Source organism: Falco cherrug, chromosome 1 (genome assembly GCF_023634085.1).
Source record: "Falco cherrug isolate bFalChe1 chromosome 1, bFalChe1.pri, whole genome shotgun sequence".
Classification (NCBI taxonomy): Eukaryota; Metazoa; Chordata; class Aves; order Falconiformes; family Falconidae; genus Falco; species Falco cherrug.
In genome coordinates, this window is record NC_073697.1 from 32725370 (window position 1) to 32748949 (window position 23580).

General features: G+C 37.3%; 1 protein-coding gene across 1 annotated transcript in view; it reads left to right on the forward strand.

Annotated features, from left to right (window-relative positions):
* Window positions 1–23580, forward strand: part of DHX15 (DEAH-box helicase 15) — a 46257-nt gene that overhangs the window by 15631 nt on the left and 7046 nt on the right. The window contains exons 6-12 of the mRNA XM_055727251.1: window positions 9159–9326; window positions 13314–13400; window positions 14653–14802; window positions 14967–15075; window positions 16250–16441; window positions 19438–19560; window positions 21834–22024. Of these exons, the coding sequence (XP_055583226.1) occupies window positions 9159–9326; window positions 13314–13400; window positions 14653–14802; window positions 14967–15075; window positions 16250–16441; window positions 19438–19560; window positions 21834–22024 (1020 nt within the window). The remainder of the gene's footprint in view (window positions 1–9158; window positions 9327–13313; window positions 13401–14652; window positions 14803–14966; window positions 15076–16249; window positions 16442–19437; window positions 19561–21833; window positions 22025–23580) is intronic.

A 23580-nucleotide genomic window follows, 5' to 3' on the forward strand; every position in this document is an offset into this window, starting at 1 on the left:
TGACAGGGAGTTCTGTTCACAAGGAAAAAATCTAATTACATTTCAGTCAACATGTCTTTCTGAGACAGTGGGTTTTGTCGAACTTGCTCTCAGTTGTTGGGATTACAGATTCAGTAATTTAGTTGGGTAGACAAACATTTGTTAAACTTGGCTCTAAATATCTCAAGACTGGCTCACATGCAGATCTCAGAGGTGGCTGGCTTATTGTCTACTGGAGTTCTAAAACAGCATTAGATATCACAGTCCATTAAGATCAGTAATCTGAGAGTAGGTGTAAAATTCTTACAGATTAAATTTGTGGGGTGGGGGAGGCAGAAATTATGACAAACAGTATAGATCTGTCTTACACATCTTAGTAATGGCATTTAGAAACGTGGAGTGTATTTGCTGCCACTCCAGTACCCTTTTCTTCATAAAGCCAAATGCATCCTTAAACATTTTGGAGGAAGAATTCAGGCTGCATCTGGAGATTTGAAGTACAGATGAGCGTTGTTGTTTTTGATTGTAGATAAATACACTGAAAAATCTTGCTGTGAAGTTCTGGTGTCAATGTGCCGGAAAGGTTTAAAGTGATGTTGGTGTAGGAAAGAGTTGCAAAACGTTTTTGAGGTTTTGGTAGAATGTTTTGTAAATGAGGATTTATTTTAAAGATGCAATCTTTTCATCACAGTGAGGCTGTTTAAGCTGTGGAACTGTGAAAGAAAGTAGCAGAGACTTTCTTATGAGGAAATTTAAATAAACAATAACTTTTTAGGCTCAGTGATGTTGATTGGATGAGGTTAAGTCAGCAAGTGTACAAGTTGTCTTGTTCAGGCTTGCATAGAAAGTGTTGAGGAGTATAAACTGAAATTCAGGAGTGGTAATACTGTGTTCAGGTGCTAAAGGGAACAAGTTTTTTTTTTTTTTCCTCTTCATTTGAGATAATGTCACTATGAAGTATTTCAAATAGACCAGGTCAAAAAGTTGCTGAGTATAGGAATCATGCTATGTATTCTCAAGAGAGAATAGGAGACTAGGTCAGTTTTGACTTGACTTGGTTACGGTCAAGTGATGACCTGTTGCATGGACAACTTTTTTTGTTTAAGTTTGTCATTCTGCAATTTTTTTTCTGAATTTGTATTGAGAGCATCACCTGACATGATGCAGGCCTAGAAAGGGCTTATTCTTTTTACTGTTGTTTCCTTATTTCAGCTTATAGCACTTCGTTTTCTTTCCTGGAGGAAGAAAGGGAAAATTTCTAGAAGGTTCATGTCATCAAAGCCAGATGTGGCTGGCAGTGCCCCTGTCTGTGATAGCGGCTTGAAAGAGAAGGGAGAAGCTTAAGGTGTCTGCCAAATATTTCTGAATTGGGAAGTGCTTTTTATTTATGCATTTGTTTTTTTGCCACGTACTCATTTTACACAAGGTAAAATAGCCTTATACTTCTTTTGGCATTTGTTTCCTTCAGGGTTTAACAGTTAGTGCTTACTTGACTCAGCTGTCATCTCCTATTTAAAAGAGTTCAGAGTATGTTCTAACTGAAGCAGTCTTGAAGTTTTGCTCACCTCTTGAGATTCTTTGCAAGTGCTCTAAGTAAAGGGTCAACTGAAGAAAGGATTTCTGAAATAATATTCCCAAGGACCATGTTTACCAAATCACTGAGTTCTGTTTTTCGTGCCAGGTGCTTGAATTGGTGTGTTAAATAGGCTTAAAATGACATCACTAGTCGTCATGTTTTTGTAGAAACAGTTTTTCTAAAGATAATGAGATCTTAAGATTTGAGTGGAGCCTGAGCAGCAAGTTAAATGGATGTTTACATATACCTGTTTGGCCTCTGAACCAGAATGAATGCTGGCATTTGAAGTACTTTCATGGTTCAGGGTGACTTGTGGTTGATTGTTCGGTAACTGCTCTTTAGTATCAGTGTAATTTCAAGTCTCATCCATGGCAGCACAGATGGGTCCTGCACACAAACAAAAGGGAAGGAAAATCAGGTTATTGGATTGTTAGCTTAGCAGTAGCAATTTAACTCCGTAACTTAGGGCCACAAAGATGATCAAAGGACTGGGAAGCCTGCCAAATGAGGAAAGGCTGAGAGAACTGGGTTTGTTCCGCCTTGAGAAAAGAAGGCTTAGAGGAGACATCACCATGTTCCAGTATTGTAAGGGTGGCTAAAATTGAGATGGAGGCTCCCTTTCTACAAGGAGTCACATGGAAAAGACAGATAATGGGTACAAGTTACTTCTGCAGAGATTTTGATTGGACACAGGAGGAAACTTTTTCATAATGAGAACAATCAGCCATTGGGCCAGTCTCCCCAGGGAAGTGGTGTATTCCCCAATGTTGGATGTCTTTAAGATTCAGCTGGACAGGGTGCTGGGCCACCTTGTCTAGATGGTGCTTTTGCCAAAAAAGGTTAGAGCAAATGATCCTTGAGATACCTTCCAATTTGGTTTTCTGTGATGCTGTGAACTTAATTGCTGATAGTCTTCCTGGGTTTCTTTTTGTCTGGGTTTTTAACTACCATTCCATGGAACTTTATGTAGGAATCTTGACTACATTTGTTCAGTACAAACTTGCTTCTTAAAATGTGGTACACTAACTCAATAATATATGCAACTGCTCCTGTAATCCTTTTCTGTTTCTATTCTTACAGTAACCTTTCAGTACAACACCTTATTTAACTGCAGAAATACTATCAGGGAAAGAAATGGAACTGAATTTCTACTGAGCATTCAGTTTGAAGAGTGTAATAAAGACTTCATTTTCAACAGCAGATAAAAGTGCTGTGCATGATAAGAAGCAAAATTGGTCTCTTCTGTGGTTAATTTTATACAGCTCCTTTTAGATGAACTGCTAATGATATGTTCAAATCCTGAGTTTTTGATGCAGAACTAGGGAATATTAAGTATTGGAGTAGTGAGATGATAAGCAGTGGAGATGTGTTGGAGGCAGCTGGTGAGGTATTGGTCTGTGGTTCATTTATTTCTGAGTCTCTTTGCTCTGTGTTCTGACTCAGAACCTGAGGAACCAACATGTTTCTAAATTAAACTGGCACAGACTGTCTTTAAATTTAAAGTAATACCTAGAAGAATTTCTGTGAGAAGGCTTTCAAAAGTGAGGTCTAGGAAAAAAAAAAATAGTATTGCTAAATATTACTTAGTATTGCTAAGTCCTGTTCGCGTTTTCAGTCTTTTTGGTATTTCCTGATACAAATCAAGTGGGGGTGGGATTTAGGCATTAGTCCTGTAAGTGGTACTACTGAAGTTGAGCCATAGGAAAACTATCAGTTCTGTCCTTCTTAGTTTCAAGTACTGACACTTCTTCATCATGTCTTTTCAGATAAGACCTGTCAGATTAAAAAAACAGGCTTCTTGGGAGACGTTCCTTTTGTTCCCTTCCCTTGCTGTCCTTTGAGCGATGTGAAAGGTTTTATATTTACTTTCTGCAATGAGGGATAAAAAACCTTTAGCACTGTTACAGTGAATTAGTTTTACAAATGAGAGGGGTAGGAATTCAGCTCTACCCTCTGTGTCTTGTTCTAGGTGAAGTAGTTTTTCTGCATGTTCTGGCATGAGTGATGCAAGCAGTACTAGGCAGTATGAGAAAGATGCAAAACAAAGGGTCAGACTCTGAAAAGACAGTCTCGAGCATTAAAGAAACTAACCTGCAGCTAGTGTTTTCTGTGGTTAGTTTAACTGTTGCAAAGGAGTAAGCGGCTGCTGACCAGAGAGCAGCATTCAGTACAAAGAGTAATTGCAGCCAGGTCAGTTTCCATGGTTAGTATCCAGCAATTTTAGTTGTTAAGTATCTCCAGGTGATGTCAAACATGTTTGTCTTGCTGAATGGGTAAAAGTATTTTGGGGTACTTAATTTTGACCACAACCTGAAGCATTAAATACACCTCCTTTATGCCTGAAAAACACCTGTAGCTCTTTTGTTTTCTTTGATACTGTGAGATGTATAACCTTTTTAAAAGTTTGTACATATTTTGTGTACTGTTGCTGTAGTATTTAGTGCTGTTCATGAGTGAGTGTGTGAGACTCAGGACTGCCTTTTTAGCTTTTGACTACTTGTATGTGTAGTTACACATGCTTAGTTGAAGTTTTCTCACTCTATTTCTCTGGAGCTGGAGCAAAAGTTCTGCTTTGTGAGCTTGAATCATTTAATATAACCAGTTATTTCACGTGTAGATGTATTGAACTGCCATGAGAAGGGGGAAATAAAGGCTGTGTTTTTAAATTTTTGAGAGTTTTATATGGGTAGTAGGTGTTGGTGTCCCCATCCAGAGGATGCTGAAATGGTATATAAGCAGCAATCTTGGGATTCTGACAATTCAGGACTCCTTTTGTCAACTGGCTTTGAACTCAGAGTTTCCCTCTGATCTGATGGATCTTTGCATTTCTGGGTGCACAGAAACACAGCTTCAGTGAGAGGAATAAAAATTACTGCATCCAAAGGGTGTTTTTAGACACTGATCATCAGGCTGCCTTTTGTTTGGAAAAATGGGTTAAGATGGAGTAAAAAATCCTGTCAAATTCAGGAGGCATAAGTAACCTACTTCCTGTTATATGAAAGCAGACATGGCTGCGCTACTGTTTCTAATAAATCAGGGGGAAACTGTGCACCCTGTTCTTGCTTTGCTTTCTAAACAAGGACGCTGCAAAGTATTGATTCCCATAAAGACTTAAGTCTTGCTGAAAGCAGTGGCACAGTGGAAGTTCCTGTTGAAATCCTGAAGCGTTTTGGTGGCTCTGAATTAACTTTCTCATACCTAAGCTCCTGAACAAAATCCACGTAATTTGATGGGTATTCTAAATATTGCCTGTTGTCTACCAGTTGTTTGAAAACCAAGCAGCCTGATCAGGGTTGTGTGTAGAACCACCAATTCCTTCCAAGAAATTGGTGCCGTTTCTTGGAAGGAATACCATTTAAGTTGGCTTAAATTTGATTTAATAATAGTAATCTTGACTGAATTATTTTCCTGGTTACTGCTTGTTGTTTTTTTTTTTTTTTTTTGTAAACTGTCTTTATTTAGCTGAGGGTAGAAAATACAAATTATTGACTCTCTCAGTGGATTGTTTAGGTGTTTAGTTTTCCTGGCTGAAAAAACTACTTACCACCCCGTTACCTCCTTGATCACTAGTATATCCTTAAAAAGAAATAAGTTCTCTTTGTTGATTCTTGTCTGTCTTGGAGCTTTTCCAAGGAGAACTGCTTATGCTGTTGAGGGTGTGGAAGTATGTTGAGGATTCCACATCAATATTCAAGTATAGTACTATGGAGTTCTTAACAGCTACTTGATTCTAGTTTTCATAGTGTCGCAGCTGAACTATAGATAGTGTATGTATATTGTTAATTCATTTTGATTGGATCAAGCAAGAAGTTTTTAGAAACTTTAAAGTATGTAATAGACCGCCCGGGACAATTCTGATAACTGGATGCTGTGAAGTATGCATATGTTGCATTTGTGGCACTTGCAGATCAAGTTCAAGCTAATAACTTAAGCGTTGCCTAAGCCTCACACTTTTTACACGTTAGGCCTACTTTCTTTGATTATTTCTGAATCAGGTCTTCGTGCTGATGCACTGTGCAGTCATGGGTTTAACTGTGGCTTCTTTGATCCTAGGGTACTGGAAGCAACAGACATGTTACCCACTGTCTGAGGTAGTTGGTGGGATGGTCTGGGTTCCTGAGGTTTTTTTGCAGGCATAATCTAAATGCAAGACAAGTCACTCTATCTTCCCTCTTTTTCCCTCCAATAAGAAGAACCTCCTCCTACATGTGGGTTGATGAAATAATCCATCTTCAAGGAATTTTTTAATGGATTTGGAGTAGATGGTGTGCAAATACTTAAATGTGTGTGGCTCTTAAAAGAAGTCTTTCATACTTGAGTAACTGGGACTATTGAATTAGACTTGCTGAATCTTCAGAGGATTAAAGTTAGGATTGTGCCTCCAACTGTATCTCTTGTATCTCCAGACTTAAATGTTGTCATGTGATACAAATGAATCTTTAACGCTTAAATGAATCCTTAATACTTTCCAACTATTCTTACTACACATATTCCTTCTAGACTATGTACTTTGGGATACCGGTTTCAGTTGTCTGCTGGAATTGGAGGGTGGTTGTGGATACAGTTGAAGTAGAGGTACTGTTTTCTGCCAGTATGGTAAACAAGAGGAAACTACCCTTCTTCTATTTATTTATTTATTTTAATTAAAAACAGTTCAGTGCTAAAGAATTCTTTTACTGTCTTTTAGATGAGTGGCAATGGTCCTTGGTGACTTGCATACTACTTTGAGCAGTTTGTGATAAAAGGTCCATAGTTACCTCTGCAAATCTGTAAAGAGTAATGGTTGTACGTGCACTTGTCATCTCTGTGTTGTAGTATTTTGTTGAGTCCTGATTAGGGATACTTTGAAACTACATTGAGAAACTCTAGGGAAAAACAAAACTTTCATCTCTTCTGAAAGATGATAGGTGGCTGTGAACACGTGTGGCTTGAAGAGTGTAGTGCTTTCATTTATCACTGCTTGCTTGTATTCTACTGTCTCTTAAGTATAAAACTGTCGTGGAGTCTCTCGTCATGACTGCTGGAGATTAAACATCCTGTCCAGCATCAGAGCTTTCCCAATTACACACTGTAATCTGCTCAAATTTCATGAAACAGTGTAGTGACCTTCAGATCAGGAGCTAAGGTCTGTGCTGTGTTTATATTTTTGTTTGTGGGTTTGACTGTTGTTTTTTTTGTGTGGTGGTGGTTTTTTTTTTTTTCTTTGTAAGATACAGTATTTTGTGTTAAGTATTTATCAGGCCCAAGTACCGGCTTGTGTTGTGGTTTAACCTGGTCTACAACCAAGCCCCATGCAGCCGCTTGCTTGGTCCCCCTCACCCAGAGGGATGGGGAGGAGAATCTGAAAGGAATGTAAAACCCAAGGGTTGAGATAAGAACAATTTAATAGGTAAAGCAGAAGTCGTGCATGCAAGCAAAGCAAGGAATTCATTCACCCCTTCCCACTGGCAGGCAGGTGTTCAGCTATCTTCAGGAAAGCAGGGCTCCCTCATGTGTAACAGTTACTCAGGAAGACAAATGCCCTAATGCCAGATGTCTGTCTGTTCCCCCCCCCTTCCTCCTTCTTCCCCCAGTTTATGTAGTCAGCATGACGTCATATGGTATGGAATACCTCTTCAGCCAGTTTGGGTCATCTGTCCTGGCTGTGCCCCCTCCAGATTCCCGTGCCCCTCCAGCCCTCTGGCTGGCAGGGCCCAAGAAACCTAAAAGTCCTTGATTTAGTATAAACATCACCCAGCAACAACTAACAACATCAGTGTCCTATCAACATGGTTCTCACATCAGAGCCAAAGCACAGCGCTGTACTAACTACTAAGAAGAAAGATAACTGAAACTAGGACAGTTTGTCAAGACTTGGGGTGCAAATTTGAGAGACAGTGTCACTGCCTAATTAGTCAGCTATTTACTTCTAACGTGGAGTCTTTTTATGTAACCACCACTGCTAAAGTATTCATTTGGTGAGCTACTGTGTATGATCTGTCAATTGTTAGGTTTTTACTTCTCACTGGGAGGCTATTACTGTACATAAGGTGCTTATCAGCAGAACATCAGGTATTGACAGCTGTGTGAAGAAATTAATTCTCTGTTAATAAACCAGTAGGGGGCATTCCAACTCAGTGTCTTGTATGCCTCTTAATATTTAATGAAGGATGTGTTGGATTTGTTGGCAGAGTGCACCTTTCTTCAAAAGGTGTTTTGTAAATATCTGCAGTTCCTTCAAATTGGCAAGATAATGCCAGAAAGCATTAGGCTTACTATTAAAGGCCTCTGACATTAATGAGGAAGAGCCCTCATTTTGCCATGCTTACATTAATTATATATGCTGATCAGTACAGAACATGAGTATTGTATTGTCTATGCTTCTTTAAAACGTACTCCGTGCAGTTATACTGAAACCTTCCAAGTCTCTTTAAGAACAAATGAAAAAGACCCGGATTGTTCCAGGTTCTGTCTGAATTTATGGCTTCTAAAAAGGGGTCTCCTTCTGATCTTCTAATTACAGTTTTTAAAGCAGTAATTTTATAAAGCCTTTAGATCAACCTGTTCTGTATATTTTCTTGAGGGTCTTTAGCATCACTTTAGCTTCAGGCTGGTGAATTATTTGTGGTAAGGGAGGCCTGGCCTGTTTTTCCGAGTATGCTGTAGCCATTTTTTGCTTTTGCCTACTGTTGCTTCTTGTCATGACAACTTCGTTCTCCCATCAGTGGTTTAGCTGAAATATCAATAGTTGGGAAGTGTGCCTCTTAGTTACACCAGTGGAAGCTCTGTTGTAATTTTTAAGTTGAAGTTAATGAATTCTGTTATTTATTAACCTAAATTTCTATGCGCTTTAATTTTCATTACATCTTGTAATAACTATAGGTCATCCAGCTGACTTAAACGTAATTGTTTTAAAAATTGAACTATAAGCGATTGGTCTGCAGTGATAACTTTTTTGTATCATAAGTTAGAAAGTAGGCTAGCAAATACTGTAGAAAATACTAAGGTAAAAAAGGCATGAAAAATCTTTCTCATCGTCAGCGTATTTCACTGACTTAAGCTTAAACAGGTTTTCAGTTAATTTTAAAGTAAAATCTGAAACACTGGATTGAGAGGTTTGGTTTTGAGCATCTATGTTTATACTGTAAAGGTGTTTGTTCTCATTAGGTACAATGAAGCAAATCTTCCATATAATTGCATTAGTGATACGTGACATTAAAGCTTAATTGGCTTATTTTAAGTATCTTGCACATCAATTTCTTTTAGATTGTGAAAATTGAAAAGGTCATGAGTGCAGTTTAATATTCCAGGGTGAGAGATTTCAATTTTAGTACAATTTGTAGAGAATTAATTAGGAAACATGACTAAAAGAAAAAGGATGTTGAATGCAAATTAGGTTGTTCATTAGAGTATAGAAGCTGAAGCATCTTTTGAAGTATTGTGGAAATTCGATTGCATATTCAGTAAGCACCTTGATTTTTTTATTATTTTTATTTTTTAAAGGAGAAGCTGCAGTAATTGTTCTCCAGGGTGGCGACTTAATATAACTGTCATAAGGCACGCTAAAATAAAACGTACTGCCTTTTTCCATGGAGTTCTGTTAACCCATATCTTTGTTTTTCAGGAGATTGATGAAGCCTGCAAGAGGATAAAACGTGAAATTGATGATTTAGGCCCTGAAGTTGGTGACATCAAAATCATTCCATTGTATTCCACCCTTCCTCCGCAGCAACAGCAAAGGATTTTTGAACCTCCCCCACCAAAAAAACAAAATGGAGCCATAGGAAGAAAGGTAAATAGTACACTGTCTTAGTATGCTGTTCAGTAACTAGCTATTCAGTTAAATGGGCAATTAAATGAGTTTCAGCTGTTTTAATTATATCTGGACAGCAACAAGTAGAAGGTTGGATTTTTTTTTTGATGAAGCCTTAATGCAATATTTTACCACATTAAATTTTGTAGATAATTTGCAGGTTGTTTCTCAGTGCAATTCAAAATGTCTTCCGTCCGTAAGGCCAGAGTGTTCTAGTAACAATGGGACTGAATGGCAGTGGCATTTGTCTTTAAGTTTCTTATGAGAAATACAATAAGTCAGATTAAATACTGTTTGACAATCATGTGATTTATGTGGAGGGATGGGATTTGTTTCCCCTAAGTAGTTACTCTGACACATGCTTTTTTTGGAAACCAAATGGACTCTCTCTTCAATAGATGTTATCAGGCAGGTTTTGTCTGTTTCTCGAGGTTTGTGAGAAGGTGCAAGTTAAAACAAGGGCATTGAAGTTAGAGATTCATGTTTTCTGTAGTAGTGAGCAAGGAACTGTTGTTCTTTCAGTGGGCAGAATGGATTGAGAAACTGAAAAACTTGAAATGGCACTGGTAAATGTTTTTCATAAAATTAATAGCTCGATTCCTGAAGGCTCGCATAAACCACATAGAGAAATAACCACATAGTTTCTAAAACTGAACGTTTGGAAGGATTCTTGTAATGGAGCTTCCTCAAGTTAAGCAGAACTAGTGCTCACACAGTTAAGATTTTGAAGGTCAGAGCTGAATCATACTATCTGCTCTAGGCAGGGTATGTTCCTTGATTATTTGCTCTTTTGTGCAGTACAATGCATGTAGAATACTAGTGACAACTTTCTGGCGTTCTGGAAGAATAAATCACTTAATAAATTTAGTGAAATGATCCTTTTCTTCCTATTGAAGTTGATTGCAGAAAGCATTTGATCTGAAATCATGAAACTAATGCTGCAACAAGATTGTATTAGCAAATGACTTGAATTGCTTTTCAGTGGTGAACAAGTGATAGTTGTGTATTTCATTGAATTTTCTTTCATGTTTAAAACTGTGCACTTCAAAATAGGCATTTTCTGGCTTTTTTGAAAAGAGGCTAACAGGTGCGGTGTGTAGCTTTCACTACGTTGAGCTCACAAAGCCAGTACCAGTGTGTGAAGAGGAAGACATTCTCAATGTAGCAGCTGTTTTACCACAAGAAAAATTTCCATGCTTGAAAGATATCAATTGTAGGCACAAAATAAATAAGCAATAGATTCAGGCCTACAAAGCCATTATATGTATGGAGTTTTTTTGTTGTCTGTTGTTTTTTAAGACTATGTTTCTTCTTGGTCTGCTTTAGCTGAAATGTTATGGCTTCTGTGTTTGGGTTTTTATCTCCATAACAAATAGCAATGAGTAAAAGTGTGTCTGTGTGATATAAATTTGTTTAAATGTTCTTCTGGTTTCAGTTAGTCTCAGTGATCAGGATATGTAAAGTAGGACTGTGTGTTGCTGTGCTTCCGCTATCTTACAAAATGTCTGCTTTCACACTGTCCTATGGGTGTTGGACCCAGGGTTTAGAATTGCTGAGGAGAGAGAGCTTGCAGGAGGTCTGAATCATGTCAAAGGCTCTAATGGTCATAAACACTAACTGAAGAGCTTGCAGTATCTGAATTGGTATCTCCCAAGCTTTAACTTGGCGAAAGGAAAGTAAGATACTGGAAGTTGTGTGGCATCTTACGGAAGTAATAATGGTAACAGCTAGTACTGATTACAGCTTGGTAACTTAGCACGTTTTTGTCCTCTTAGCTGATCTTGTCTAGCACATCTATTATTGCAAGAAAGCTTAAGATAAAGGTAAAAAATTGCTTTCGCTAGTTACAGTTTTTTCATTTATACGATGGAGGCAGATAGAGATGACTTAAGGAGCCTTTCTACTCTCTGTTCTTATTTTATCCCTTTTTCCCAATCTGTGTTCTATTTTCTGATTCAGGAGTATCAAGCATATATCTATAGTGCATATGTATTAACTAGTCAATTTTTTTTATATAGATACTATGTATATCTTACTCTTCAAAGTAACTTCTTTAATTTCAGACTCTGGTGTATAAGCTCTTAATCTGATATTTAAAAACATCTTTAATGTAACCATTTCAGTAATTGCAAAACTAACTGCAGTTAAAGCTAATTAGGTACAATTTGTTATTTTACATAGTGCTACTTCTATTTGTTTGACTTCCAAGTGACCTTGCACTTTGATTTTTAGACTGGAAAAATACAGCATAATTTCCTCACATTTTTTCTTGGGATTTTACATTCTTTAATTATGGATTTTAAGTAATATGACATTAACAAATAAGATCTGTACTGCAACAGAATCCACTGTGTAAATAACTTTTTTCCTTCTACCTTTGGAAAGTTCTGTGTGATTTCAAGTAGAAGTTCAGTAAATTCAAGTACGGGTTAGATTGCTGAACCTTCGTGGACAAAGCATAGTAACAATATTGAGTTGTTGGTATTGAAGTGTCCTAACAGAAACTGGTGATGAAAAACAGGACCAAAACCTTTTGACACTGCTCTGTAACTGGTATTTGAAGAGGCGGGGTATGGACATTTCTGTACTTTAGTAGATAGGGGAAAGCAGAGACCTTTTACATAAGGCATACTCTTGACAGCAAGCTGAATGTGGATTGGCTACCCTTTGAACATGGGAGTGCTAGTCTAATTTGCATATTTAATGACCTGCAACTTTTAAATTAATATGTATTGTGCTTATGTGTCAGCAATTAATTGCATTTCTGTTGGTGGCTTTTATCTCTGATTAATCTGTGTAGGTTACTTGTGAATAAAAGGTGTACAGGATTTTTTTGTTGTTGTTGTTTGAGAAGTTCGAAGCACATAGTTTCAGGCTGGAACACCATCATTTCAAAATTTTTTCCACCGAAGTATTTGGGCAAGCTCAGACCTTAAGTCTGCTTAAGCAGAAACAAGCTGAGAGTAATAAGCAGCTGGCTGGCAACATAGTCAGCCAGGAAGAAGAGAAATCAGCAGGGTTATCAATCTGATCCAGCCGCTGTCTTCATTATAGTTCTGAACAGAACGTTAGGGGTCTCGGATTCTAACTCCTAAACTGAAAACAATGATGACAGAATGCTCTGAAATTTAAGAGGTGAAAGGTAAGTAGTTTTGATGAAACGCTGAATGGGTTTTGGGTCTTTCCTGAGGTATTTGATGGAACTTGCTATTAATGTGTGATTTAATGTGGTCACTATTGGGATGAGAACTGATGTTACAGACCGTTACGCTGCATCTCTGGGCATAAAATTTCAATGATGATGAATCAAGCCTCAGAACTCTGTTACCACCTTTGCTTTAATTTTTGCATGAGAATTCGGAAAGTTCACAGAAACTTCAGAATGTAGGCTTAAAAATATGTACAGATGTTTAAGTATCTGGTAACTTAAAAAACCAAAGTTGAAATTAAATATATTTTTGTTCAGGATTTCAGCTGGAATGTATTGCTAACTGCTTTATTCCAAACAAAGTAAAAAAATTACAGTAATGATGATTTTTAAATAATTAGTTACCTAATGTTTGATTTAATATTATTTAACTATTTACCCTCTTTAGGCTTTTTAATTTTTTTTAAAAAATGTTAAAAGCTGAATTAACAGATGATGCTATTTTGTGCCAGAGATGTGAGAGAAATTTTGAATTGTGTTTAAGTAAAATATTTGCTCTTCTGTTTCTTCTACTCAAAACTAGTATTTGTTTTTAATAGAGACATAGGGAGCAGAAACTGAGGGGAAAAAATTGCTCTGATTGCAATAGAAGTTCATCTGGCTGATTTCAGATTGTCCTGTAAAAATGTTGGAGTCAGCTTTGGTAGTTACTGACGAAGCGAAGGAGAGTTTGCTGAAAATTCTTGGTGCAGAGACTTAATCAGAGCTCTTGATTTTCAGGACAAAGTAGTTTCATTTACAGTTTTATTTTTTCGCAGGTTGTTGTGTCCACTAATATTGCTGAGACTTCATTAACAATAGATGGTGTTGTGTTTGTGATTGATCCTGGCTTTGCAAAACAGAAGGTAAATACTGTTTTGTTTTCTGGTTCTTTATAGTAGGGAAGATACTGGAATGTGGTTTGCTCAGGTAACTGCCCTTCGTAAACACTGATAGGTTGGTTTTTTCCCCAGTTGAAATCTTGAGCTTGGTTGTTTTGTTGTTAACTTCTGATAGGTTTGCACTTAATCTGCAAACTTTAGATATCTAGAGCAGTTGGAAACAGTGTGGTACAGAATAATTTTATTTAAAAAAAAAAAAAAATGTAAGGATTTTGAGAGTTGGGTCTAGAATATGGATTTCCTAGTTACTTTCAGAAGGGAGGTTTTGTGCTGTGTATCTGTGCTTGAGAATGCTCAAGTAAAACCAACAAAATGCGGAAGTAAGTTATATAGCCTTTTAAACTTTTGTAAAATGATATAACAGAACATGAGTACAATAAATGCATCTTTGTACACAAGTTTCAATCACCACGTAGACTGAGTTTTTTTCACAAGTCGTTCTTATACCCTCTGTAATAAGAAATACAGTTTTTGTACATGTTCTGTACCTATTCACACCAGGAGGGTGTTAAAATATGGACCAAAGAACATGGTCAACTGAAACTACTATCTGACTACTGCTTTACTTTTTTACGGTATGCTTTTTTCCATGAGTCCTGTTGAGTTGGCAAGGCTGCTGTTTATGTATGACTGCAGTGGATGTTTTACAGTATATTCCAGCATATATTTTGTACTATGACAGTCTGCATGTACCCTTGAAATACAGTCTTGCTTTGTCATTGATCTGATTTTTACAGTTCTGTTCAACCTTAATGCTAGATTTTTCTGACCTCTAGAACATGATTATTCAAGCTTATAATTGTATCAAGACAACTTTTTTTCCATGGAATTATTTGAGCATCAAGAGTGCATTTAGCACTCTGTAGAACAAATTGGACACATTCCTCGTGCCATGAAAATCTTATCTAAAAATACACACATTTAAGGAGGACAGGGAGCCTGGCAGGAGTTAACAAATGAATAAAACTTAAATGCTGTTCTCCAGGCGCTTGTGTTTGAAGTGCTCTGTCACTGATCCAGAGGCTATTGTAGCAATTTTTTTTTTTCTCCTTTCAAATACATACAACTTGTGATTTCCTAGTCAGAAACTGTATTTGAAAAGAAGTTTAAAACAGGGTATTTTTTTGTTGGTTTGGGGTTTTTTTTAGATAGTTGTCTTTATTCCTGAGTGGTGTTCATTCTTTTCCTTTCCTGCTCTGATTCCACTTACAAATAGGTATACAATCCTCGTATCAGAGTGGAGTCTCTCTTGGTGACTGCAATTAGTAAAGCTTCTGCTCAGCAGCGAGCTGGCCGTGCTGGTCGTACTAGACCAGGCAAGTGCTTCAGGCTTTATACAGAGAAGGCTTACAAAACTGAAATGCAGGTAAGATAACTTTTTTTTAGATTGCATATCTAAGAATATCTGATCAATACAGGTAGTTGAGTGCCGTGCTGCCGAACAAAATCAGAATTTGAATGCTTGTGTAGTTTGTGTTTGGAAGAATAAGTGTTCTGAATTTTCTGTTTTTCTTCTGTCCCCGGCCCCAGGACAACACATACCCTGAAATTCTGAGGTCTAACTTAGGATCTGTAGTATTGCAGCTCAAGAAGCTTGGTATAGATGATTTGGTGCACTTTGATTTTATGGATCCTCCAGGTATCTGCTTCTGTTTTATCTTGTCTAAGTGTTACATTTTGACTCCTGAAATCTTTATGTTGGTGAATATTTTATATAATAACATGGAATAAAGTCTTTGGGTTTTCACTCTTTATATTGTAATTGATAGGAATGTCTTTTATCTTAAAATTTAGTGCTCTGTGTCTTACTGGAGCAAGCTTTTTATGTTTCTGTCTACATTAACAGCCTTTAATGGACCCAAGGAATCTACTGAATGCCTCTTACCTGCAGAGGATAAGACAAAATTATGGGCATTAGAAAATCTAGTACTTGATAAGGTGTTGGGTTTTTTGTTTATCACCTTGATTACACATTCTGATTGTGCATCAGTTAAAAACTGTCTGTAAAGAAATTAGCTAGCGTTTTTGAAGTTGAATACATGGTTTTGGCTCAAACTATAAAGGTAATGTGCATCTCCCTTCTAACAGAGTTAAATGTTCTTATATACTTTAAAAAAAACTGGGTTATATTGCTAATTAGAAATGTAGATCAGCCATATATAAATATACTAAAATTGGTTGTTGTTCCTCTCCCCCTCAAAAACACCAAACCACCAACAAAACCCAAATCAAAACAAAAACCACTTAAATAGCTCTGCAGAACAGTTGCATTCTTTGTGCTGTGCACCATATATAATAGCTTAGCAGGAAGGCTTTTGGATTTCCTTCTGTTTTGCTTTGTGGGTAAAATACACACTTGCTGTGAGGAATGCAGGATTAAGAGAACGTTCTTAGAGGCTCAGTTTTGTGAAGGTCTATAGATATCTAAAGTTGACATGACCGAGATTTTAGAACTGTATCAGTCTGTTTTTGTATGGAACAAGGGAATGCATCAGTGCATGGGAGGATGTGATATTACAATGATACCGAATATGTCACAATGCCACTGCTGTCTGGATTTTGAAAAGCAGTAATCTTCAAATATTCAAAGTTTTTTATTCCATTAAGAACTGTCTTAAGTGCGTTTCCCACCCCTGTTGCCCAGTACGTTCACATTCAGATGTATATAACAATTTGGTAACAATTTTGTGTTAGGAAATCAGCTAAACTGAGAACACAAAAATAAGATGGCTTATAATACTCTGTGCTTCCTCATTTTTTGCTAATTCATAGCAGTTTGATTAATGTGCCTATATAAATATATTTCCTTTCAGCTCCTGAAACTCTGATGAGAGCCTTAGAGCTTTTGAATTACCTTGCTGCTTTAAATGATGATGGAGACTTGACTGAGTTGGGATCCATGATGGCTGAATTTCCACTGGACCCACAGCTGGCTAAAATGGTTATTGCAAGTTGTGACTACAACTGTTCTAATGAGGTCCTATCTATTACTGCCATGTTGTCAGGTAATAGCAGGGAAAGAGATACTAACCAAAATGCAGATCTTCAGTTTGGGGAAAATTGGAGTTTTCCACATCAAAAACATAAATATAAATATATCTCTAATAAAACTAGCATTGTTTTTAAAACTTCATGTGGGGGTTCAATGAATCATTATGGGTTTATGTACAGGCCTTGAAGCTTATGAATAGTAACATTAAGAAATTAACATGCATAAAAATTTCAGACAGTTTGCTCCTAACTTTAAAGTGTGATATATGTACATATATATATATATATCTCAAGTTGCTGGGGGTGGTGGTGGTGTGGAAATCAGACTAGTGGAATAATTTTTTTTTAGGCTCATAGTCAGGACCAGAAATGTCAGCTCAACCACTCTGTTTTTAAGGCAGTAAAATCTATTTTGTATTGTGCATTCTTCTGCACTTTGATAAACCCCAGTATTTCCAAAAGGAATGATACATTTTTCAGTCATTAAGTGGCAAAACCTGTAAAACAGTCCTTTCTTTTAAAGGGAAGAAAGAAACTTTGGGGGGAGGATGTATATTTGTAAGAGTTAATTTGTGTGCACAGCTGTACTTTGCTGCTGTGTTAATGTGAATAGCACTGCGTCAGAGCAGTGCTGCTTGTTGAGAGAGCTTGATGAGAGGAAAAAGGTTACCAAGCAAGCCTTGCATTTCATTTCCCGGTTAGGAAGAACTGACTTGGTTTTATAGTTCCTATACTGTCATAGGACAAACAGCAGGATTTAGTCTATTATCAAATGGGGATGTTCTTACTCATAGCTACTCCTTTGGGTGTGCTATTTTACCAGGCTTTTCACAATGCAGATGTACTGGTTACATGCTTAACTTGGTTGAATAGAGAAAAAAAATGTTTTGGCTAAGTGTAAAATCTGTTGCTTCAGTTTAGTCTTACAGTATATTTATGTGAAAGTTTTTAAGAACAAGCTATAATGTTTGTTGCAGAGTTATGATTGTTCAGACTCAGAGCAGATGGGCAGGGCAGAATCTTAATTTTTTTTTAATTAAATGGTAGACTTAATTGCGGAGGTGGTGGTAGGTTGGTGCCTGTCTTTCTCTTCCCTTCCCCCCCCCTCTTCCCCCAGTCTATACTACAGAACAGTAAGTCTAGTATTTTTGTCTGGGGTCCTAAACTGATTTGTCTTGCTCCTTTTTCTATTTACCTTTTCTCAGGGCATGATGCTTTTTTGTTTTAAGGCACAGTTAATGTCATAAGTAACTTTTTTTGGGGTGGGGTGGATTGAAGATGGTTGATGTATGGCCTGTAATGAAAACTCTGCCCTTAAAACCATAGTCCTCATATTTGTGAGGACTATTTCCCAAAGTAAACTTGAACAGTTTTTTTAAAACCAGTGGCACGGCTGTATGTTATGGTGCCTTAAGTCCACATAAAGATTTTCAGGCTCTGGATAGCAATTCGTGGGGTGTGAATAGTTTGGACTGAATGGCAAACTAGGTACCAGAAAAGAGGCAAGAATAGCATTGAATTAATGAGCAGATTAAATGATTGTACTTCATTTTACAAGCGCCATGGTATCTTGCTGTGGGGTAGAAAGTGCTGTTGCTTATTCAAAAAAGTGAGTTAAGCCAGTGATAGAACAATTTGGAATTTGCTTTGATTAGTCTCTTGGAAATTAAAATACACTTTATATTATCTCTGTTTTCAAACACAAGACCCAAAATACAGGGTGTTTATTTTGCACCTGCATTTTCATTTTCTTTAATGCATTGATCTTAATTTGTTACCATGTGATTCACTGTTGCAGTGTGTATTTTTCTCAAGTTTCAGCTAGTATTCAGCTCTGTTTTTGAAATGTGGTGTTCTGGGGCTTTTATGGGAATTTAAGAATAAAATAAAGCAAAACCACACCACAAGAAGGCCCTCATCTGTTAGGGACGGATGGGATACAAAGAGATGCTCTTGTGAGATTGGGCTTTGATTGGTTATGAGAAGACTAATGTAGTCTCAAGCAGCTGGAAATAGACAAAGGATGTGTAGCATCTTACTTAGCATTAGTTTTATTGAAATTTAACCAATTAAATTACATCTACTTAAAACCAAACTGACTTTTTTCTCCTGTAGATCTCTATAAAGTGAAGATCTCTTGTAACTACTTCAAACATCTTGTGAATTAGTTTTGATATTACAAACATCTAAGAATGTTGACAGACCTTTAAGTTGGCTGCAATACTATTTGTGATCTTTGGTAGACTGTATTTGGAGAGGGAATGTTAAAACACAATTTTTTGAAATAGTCAGACTGAGTCAGATATATGTAAGAAATATAATGACAGAGAAAGGTCATCACATTGCAGTTTTTTAATTTTTATTTTTTTTTTATTTCAAGTAGTGCCAAAGGACGGTTTAACCTTCCACCACTACCGCTACCATCACAACGTTTAGATTTAATACCTTCATTCACATGTTTCTGTATACCAGTGCTGATAACAATACCATCTGGGGAAGAGGACTTCACTTTACTAGTGTGTTCTGTCTAGTAGCAGACTTGTGATAAAACTTGTGTGTGTTTAGACTGTGCTAGTGCAGTACAGTTTCAGAACTTCCTTCCTAACTCAGTCCATAAAGGCTTTCTGAGAAAGCAGATTTGCAATTTTTGTTACGTGGGGTACTAGCTCTTGGTAGAGCTATCAGCACTGGGTCTTGAACTAAGATCTGTTTAGCCTTCCAGTATACATAGGCAATATTGATGGCCTTCAGACTAGAGATTTTGATGCCTACATATAGTTCTATTAAAATAATCAGGTACTCTGTAGCTTTGAAACCCTCTTGTCTTACAGATGTGGTTAGGTGTTGATGTACCAAATCAAGGTAGTAAACAGTCCAAGATGCAGTTGGAGGCCATCCTGCCCTGCCCTATGCTCTGTGAACTGACCTAGCTAGGCCTTGTTCCTCTATCTGTGAATGCGTGACTCATCGATATGGGCGTTTGTGTTGGGCCCATACCAACCTTGTTTAGTCCCACAGTGTTTTGTTCGCCCCACGGAAGCAAAGAAAGCAGCAGATGAAGCCAAGATGAGGTTTGCCCACATAGATGGAGATCATTTGACGTTGCTGAATGTCTACCATGCTTTCAAACAAAGTGAGTATGTGCCTGTTTTAGCAAAATTATTTGTAATACTTTGTGCTGCCAGCTTTCGTTCCTTGGTTCCAAGGACAGTTGAAAGGCTTGAGCTTGTTTTTTTTGAGCTATTCTATTGTAATCTTAAAATATTTTTTTTTTGTTAAAAGTATGTAAAAGCGTTACTCAAGTGCTGCTTTGCTCTAGGGGGGAAACAAAACCAAAAAACCAGCCAAGAGATCATGTAATAAACTGATGAGTATGGAGACAAGCCAGGCTTTTAAATCAATGCTGGGTAACCTTGGACAGAAGGAAGCAAGCATTCTTATAATTAAGAAATATTGGAAGTTTGCTTTTTGCCATTAATTATAGAAGAACCTGCGTAATTGCTTAGTAATTTTTCAGAGAAGGCAGTGCAGAAAATACTGTGAATTTGGAGAAGGATAAGTTCCTAGAACCAAACCCTTTTTATTCCTAACTTTTTAATACAATTAGGAATTCTGTAATAAGGCCTTGGGATGAACTGAGAGGCAAAGGGGTATTGCATCGAGAACTTAGGGCCATACGATACTTTCTTTCATTTACCTCATTTATGTGTATGGATTTTAGGGAAAATGTACAGTCCTCGTCAGCATAGCTGAAGTGCGTTTTAGCAGCTTGAAAAAGGCAGGAATGAAACATGTGAAGCTAGGGGTTCTATTGAAAAATGACTGCATAAGTGGCAGTCATTTTTAAGTGACTTATCCTGGTGGTAAGTGAAAAAGATTACTCTTAACTGCCAACCAGGTGAATCAGGTCCTCCTGTTGCATTTTCCTGTAAGCAAACAAAAAAGCAACAGCCTTTTTACCCTGAGTAAAAAGAAGCACAAGTTGGGGCCCCTTTCTGTTGCAGCTTTGATATAGAAATGTTACATTGAAACATTTTAAAACTGTATCATTATGTGGAAAACCAAAATAAGAGTATCTTCAGAGTAAAACTGCAGACAAAAGTCTTCAAAACTGTTTAAAAAACAATAGCTGAAAAACGTCTAAAAAGCTGTGAATCGGAGACTTCTGTTGGCTGGTTTTTTCTGTTGGCTTTTTAGTATGTCTTGCAGACATTTTGTTTGTGCATGTTTCTGAAAGCCACAGCTTTCATGGTGAGGTTACTGAGGGGTGGAATTGTTTGGGGAATAATCTTTGCTCACTTTCACTGTGACATTGAGTAGGTTTTCTGGGATTCAGGATCAGAAGACAAAATGCTGCTACTGTTTGTATCTAGAACGATGTGAAACAGTTATGAGTCATCTAAAACGCACATTTCAAATGGCACAGAAAGTAACATGCTATGGTACTTCAATTATGATTCTACTGTATAATGTATAAGAGCTTCTGCGTTCATACTTCATTTTAAATACAGTCTGTAAAATAAAATGCTGAACTTAAACTTTCTTCAAATTACGTAACCTTCCTTCCCAATGCAAACTAAGAATAGTTTCTGTCTGTACAAGATATGCATTAAGTTTTAATTTTTTAAGGCTGGTTTTGTTGGATTATTAAAATGAGATTAATAGAGCATCACTTGGAAAGTAACAGAATTGGTAGGGAGAACTGGGTTTCCTGGAGTTAAACATGCAGGGTCTTATCCTGACAGAATGGCTTAGGCTTACTATCTTAACAGATTTCTTATTAGAGCTATCAGTAGTAGAAACAGTAACTTAAGAGTATAGATGTCTGTTACTGATGCTGTGTTTTACCAGTCACCTACATTTACTTAAACTTCTGTGAGGTGTCATGCATAGTATTAGATTAGTTTGTATAGCTCTCAAATTAAGCATTCAAGTAACAGTTAAGGAGGGTTTGGTTTCTCAAAAATACAGTATAATCTTCTTGTGTGTATTCTTTGCATGCTACTGTTAAAGATTGTGCAGGGTTTCTTAGTCAGTTACATTTTAAACTGCAAGTTTGGAAGATGATTTTTCCAGTTTCAGGGCATGGTTTTTTGAAATACGCAAAATCCATTGGTGTGGTATTTCAGCAAAAAACATCAATGATTGTGTGTATATATGTTGGTGAGGGGGGAAGAAAACTACTTTTCTTCTGACCCCACGCTTCCTGAATAGAAAACAATTTTGGCAAGTTATCTAATGCAAGAAATCAACTGAATAAACTAAGAGCTGTTGTAATTTATAAAAGTTTATGGATATCTCTTTTTTCTGGTTCATCTGACTGATCAATCGGTTAGTAGCTCTTTTATTTGCTTGTTCTAATTGGATGAAATACTCATTTTTGATTCATGTTTTTTCATGTTGCAGATCATGAGTCGGTTCAGTGGTGTTATGACAACTTCATTAACTACAGGTCCCTGATGTCTGCAGACAACGTACGCCAACAGCTGTCACGAATCATGGATAGATTTAATTTGCCTCGTAGAAGCACAGACTTTACCAGCCGAGACTATTACATCAACATAAGAAAGGCATTAGTTACTGGGTATTTCATGCAGGTATGTGCGTGTTCTTACAGGAAGCATAGTTCAGTGTTTACATGGCTTTTAATGTTAGTGTGGTTGCTAAAATTTTCTGAATGTTACTTAAATTATATATGGCTAACTACATTACCACTTAGTCTTTGTCAGGTTGCTTAGTTACTAGTCAAGTAGTACATTCTTTAGTCAAATCTTATTTGGAAGAGAAGTTGTAGGCAGTCTTACTAGTATCAAAATACTGTTTCTGGCATGACCAGTCAGGAACTAAATACTAACTTCTGAATAGCTGAGGAAGTAACTTCATAAAACTTTTCAAAGTAACTGCAGAACATGTAGTTTTTACATGATTCGTATTCTGATACAAGTAGAAGTATAGCTGCATTTAAGTATTAATTACAAGTTATCCTTATAGAAGGAGAATATTTTCTTTTGCATGTTTTATAGTTTATATATTTAATACGTATATTTATATTTTAAATCTTATTAGTTATGAATTCTAGAGCAGGTCTGAAATCTCAAGATGTATGCTGTTTGTAACTCATCTGCCCCTTGAACCAGGGTGGTATGGAAGCCAGTCTCCATTGCTACCTCCTGGTGCTTTGGTTTTCACGTTAAGCATGTGTCTAAGCTAGAATGCAGGCTGCATTTTTTTCCTTTGGAATTTTTTTGGAGGGGGTTTGGTTGGGTTTTTTGAGCATAGTCTCTTCGTACTGTGGGGTTTTTTCTCTTCAGCATTCATCCTTGAGGCTGGAAGAGTCCTTTTGCAAACCTAGTGGTACGGAAACTCTAATGGAAGTGAGTCTTCTCATGGACTCTGGACTGTTGTGATAATGTTTTTCCCAGCCAACATGCATTCTGATGCATCTCAGTAACGCCTTTGCTAGAGCCTAATGTCTCACTTCTGGAGAACGCAACCCTGTTATCCTAAAGAGGCTGAGCAGTGCCCATGGCATTTCTCAATTTTTCACTTGGGCTGTGCTCTAGGGGTATTTGAGCACAAAAGCGTACCAGTTGAAAAGGGAACCACTGGTCAGCGCTGTGCAGGTTAGAATGGCAAGCAGTTTGACAGGCGTGCACTTAACACATCCTGACTGGAACGCAGACTTGGGTAACCATGTGCGTTGAAACGGCCCTGCCCTCTGCTAAGGAAACAGTACCTTCCCTGGGGCTAAGCCAGCCAGTCTGTGACAGAAACACGTTTCTGGGTTTTTGGAAAACGAGAGTATCAGTGTCAGCAACTGCATTTCACTGTAATGTAAATAGCAGATTAAGGCTGTTGCTGCTTTTAAATATTAAAATGGTTCTAAAGATTTGCTGTAGCTCCTCAGACAAGCAGGCTAGTCGTTGTGTTGAGCCCTTGCTTTTGGGGCATGATTTCTTCATCTTGCTTTAGTACACATTCCCATCTACACCCTTAATTCTGTAAATGGTTAGAAAGACAAAGAACAGTTCTGCCCAGCAGTCATTGGTGGGTGCCAGCTGGTTGAAGCAGGTCAGATTACCACAGTTGCACTTTTGTTTGGCCGTGTACCCTATGGCTTCCTTAATTTGCTTGGACCTATAGGAGGTCATGT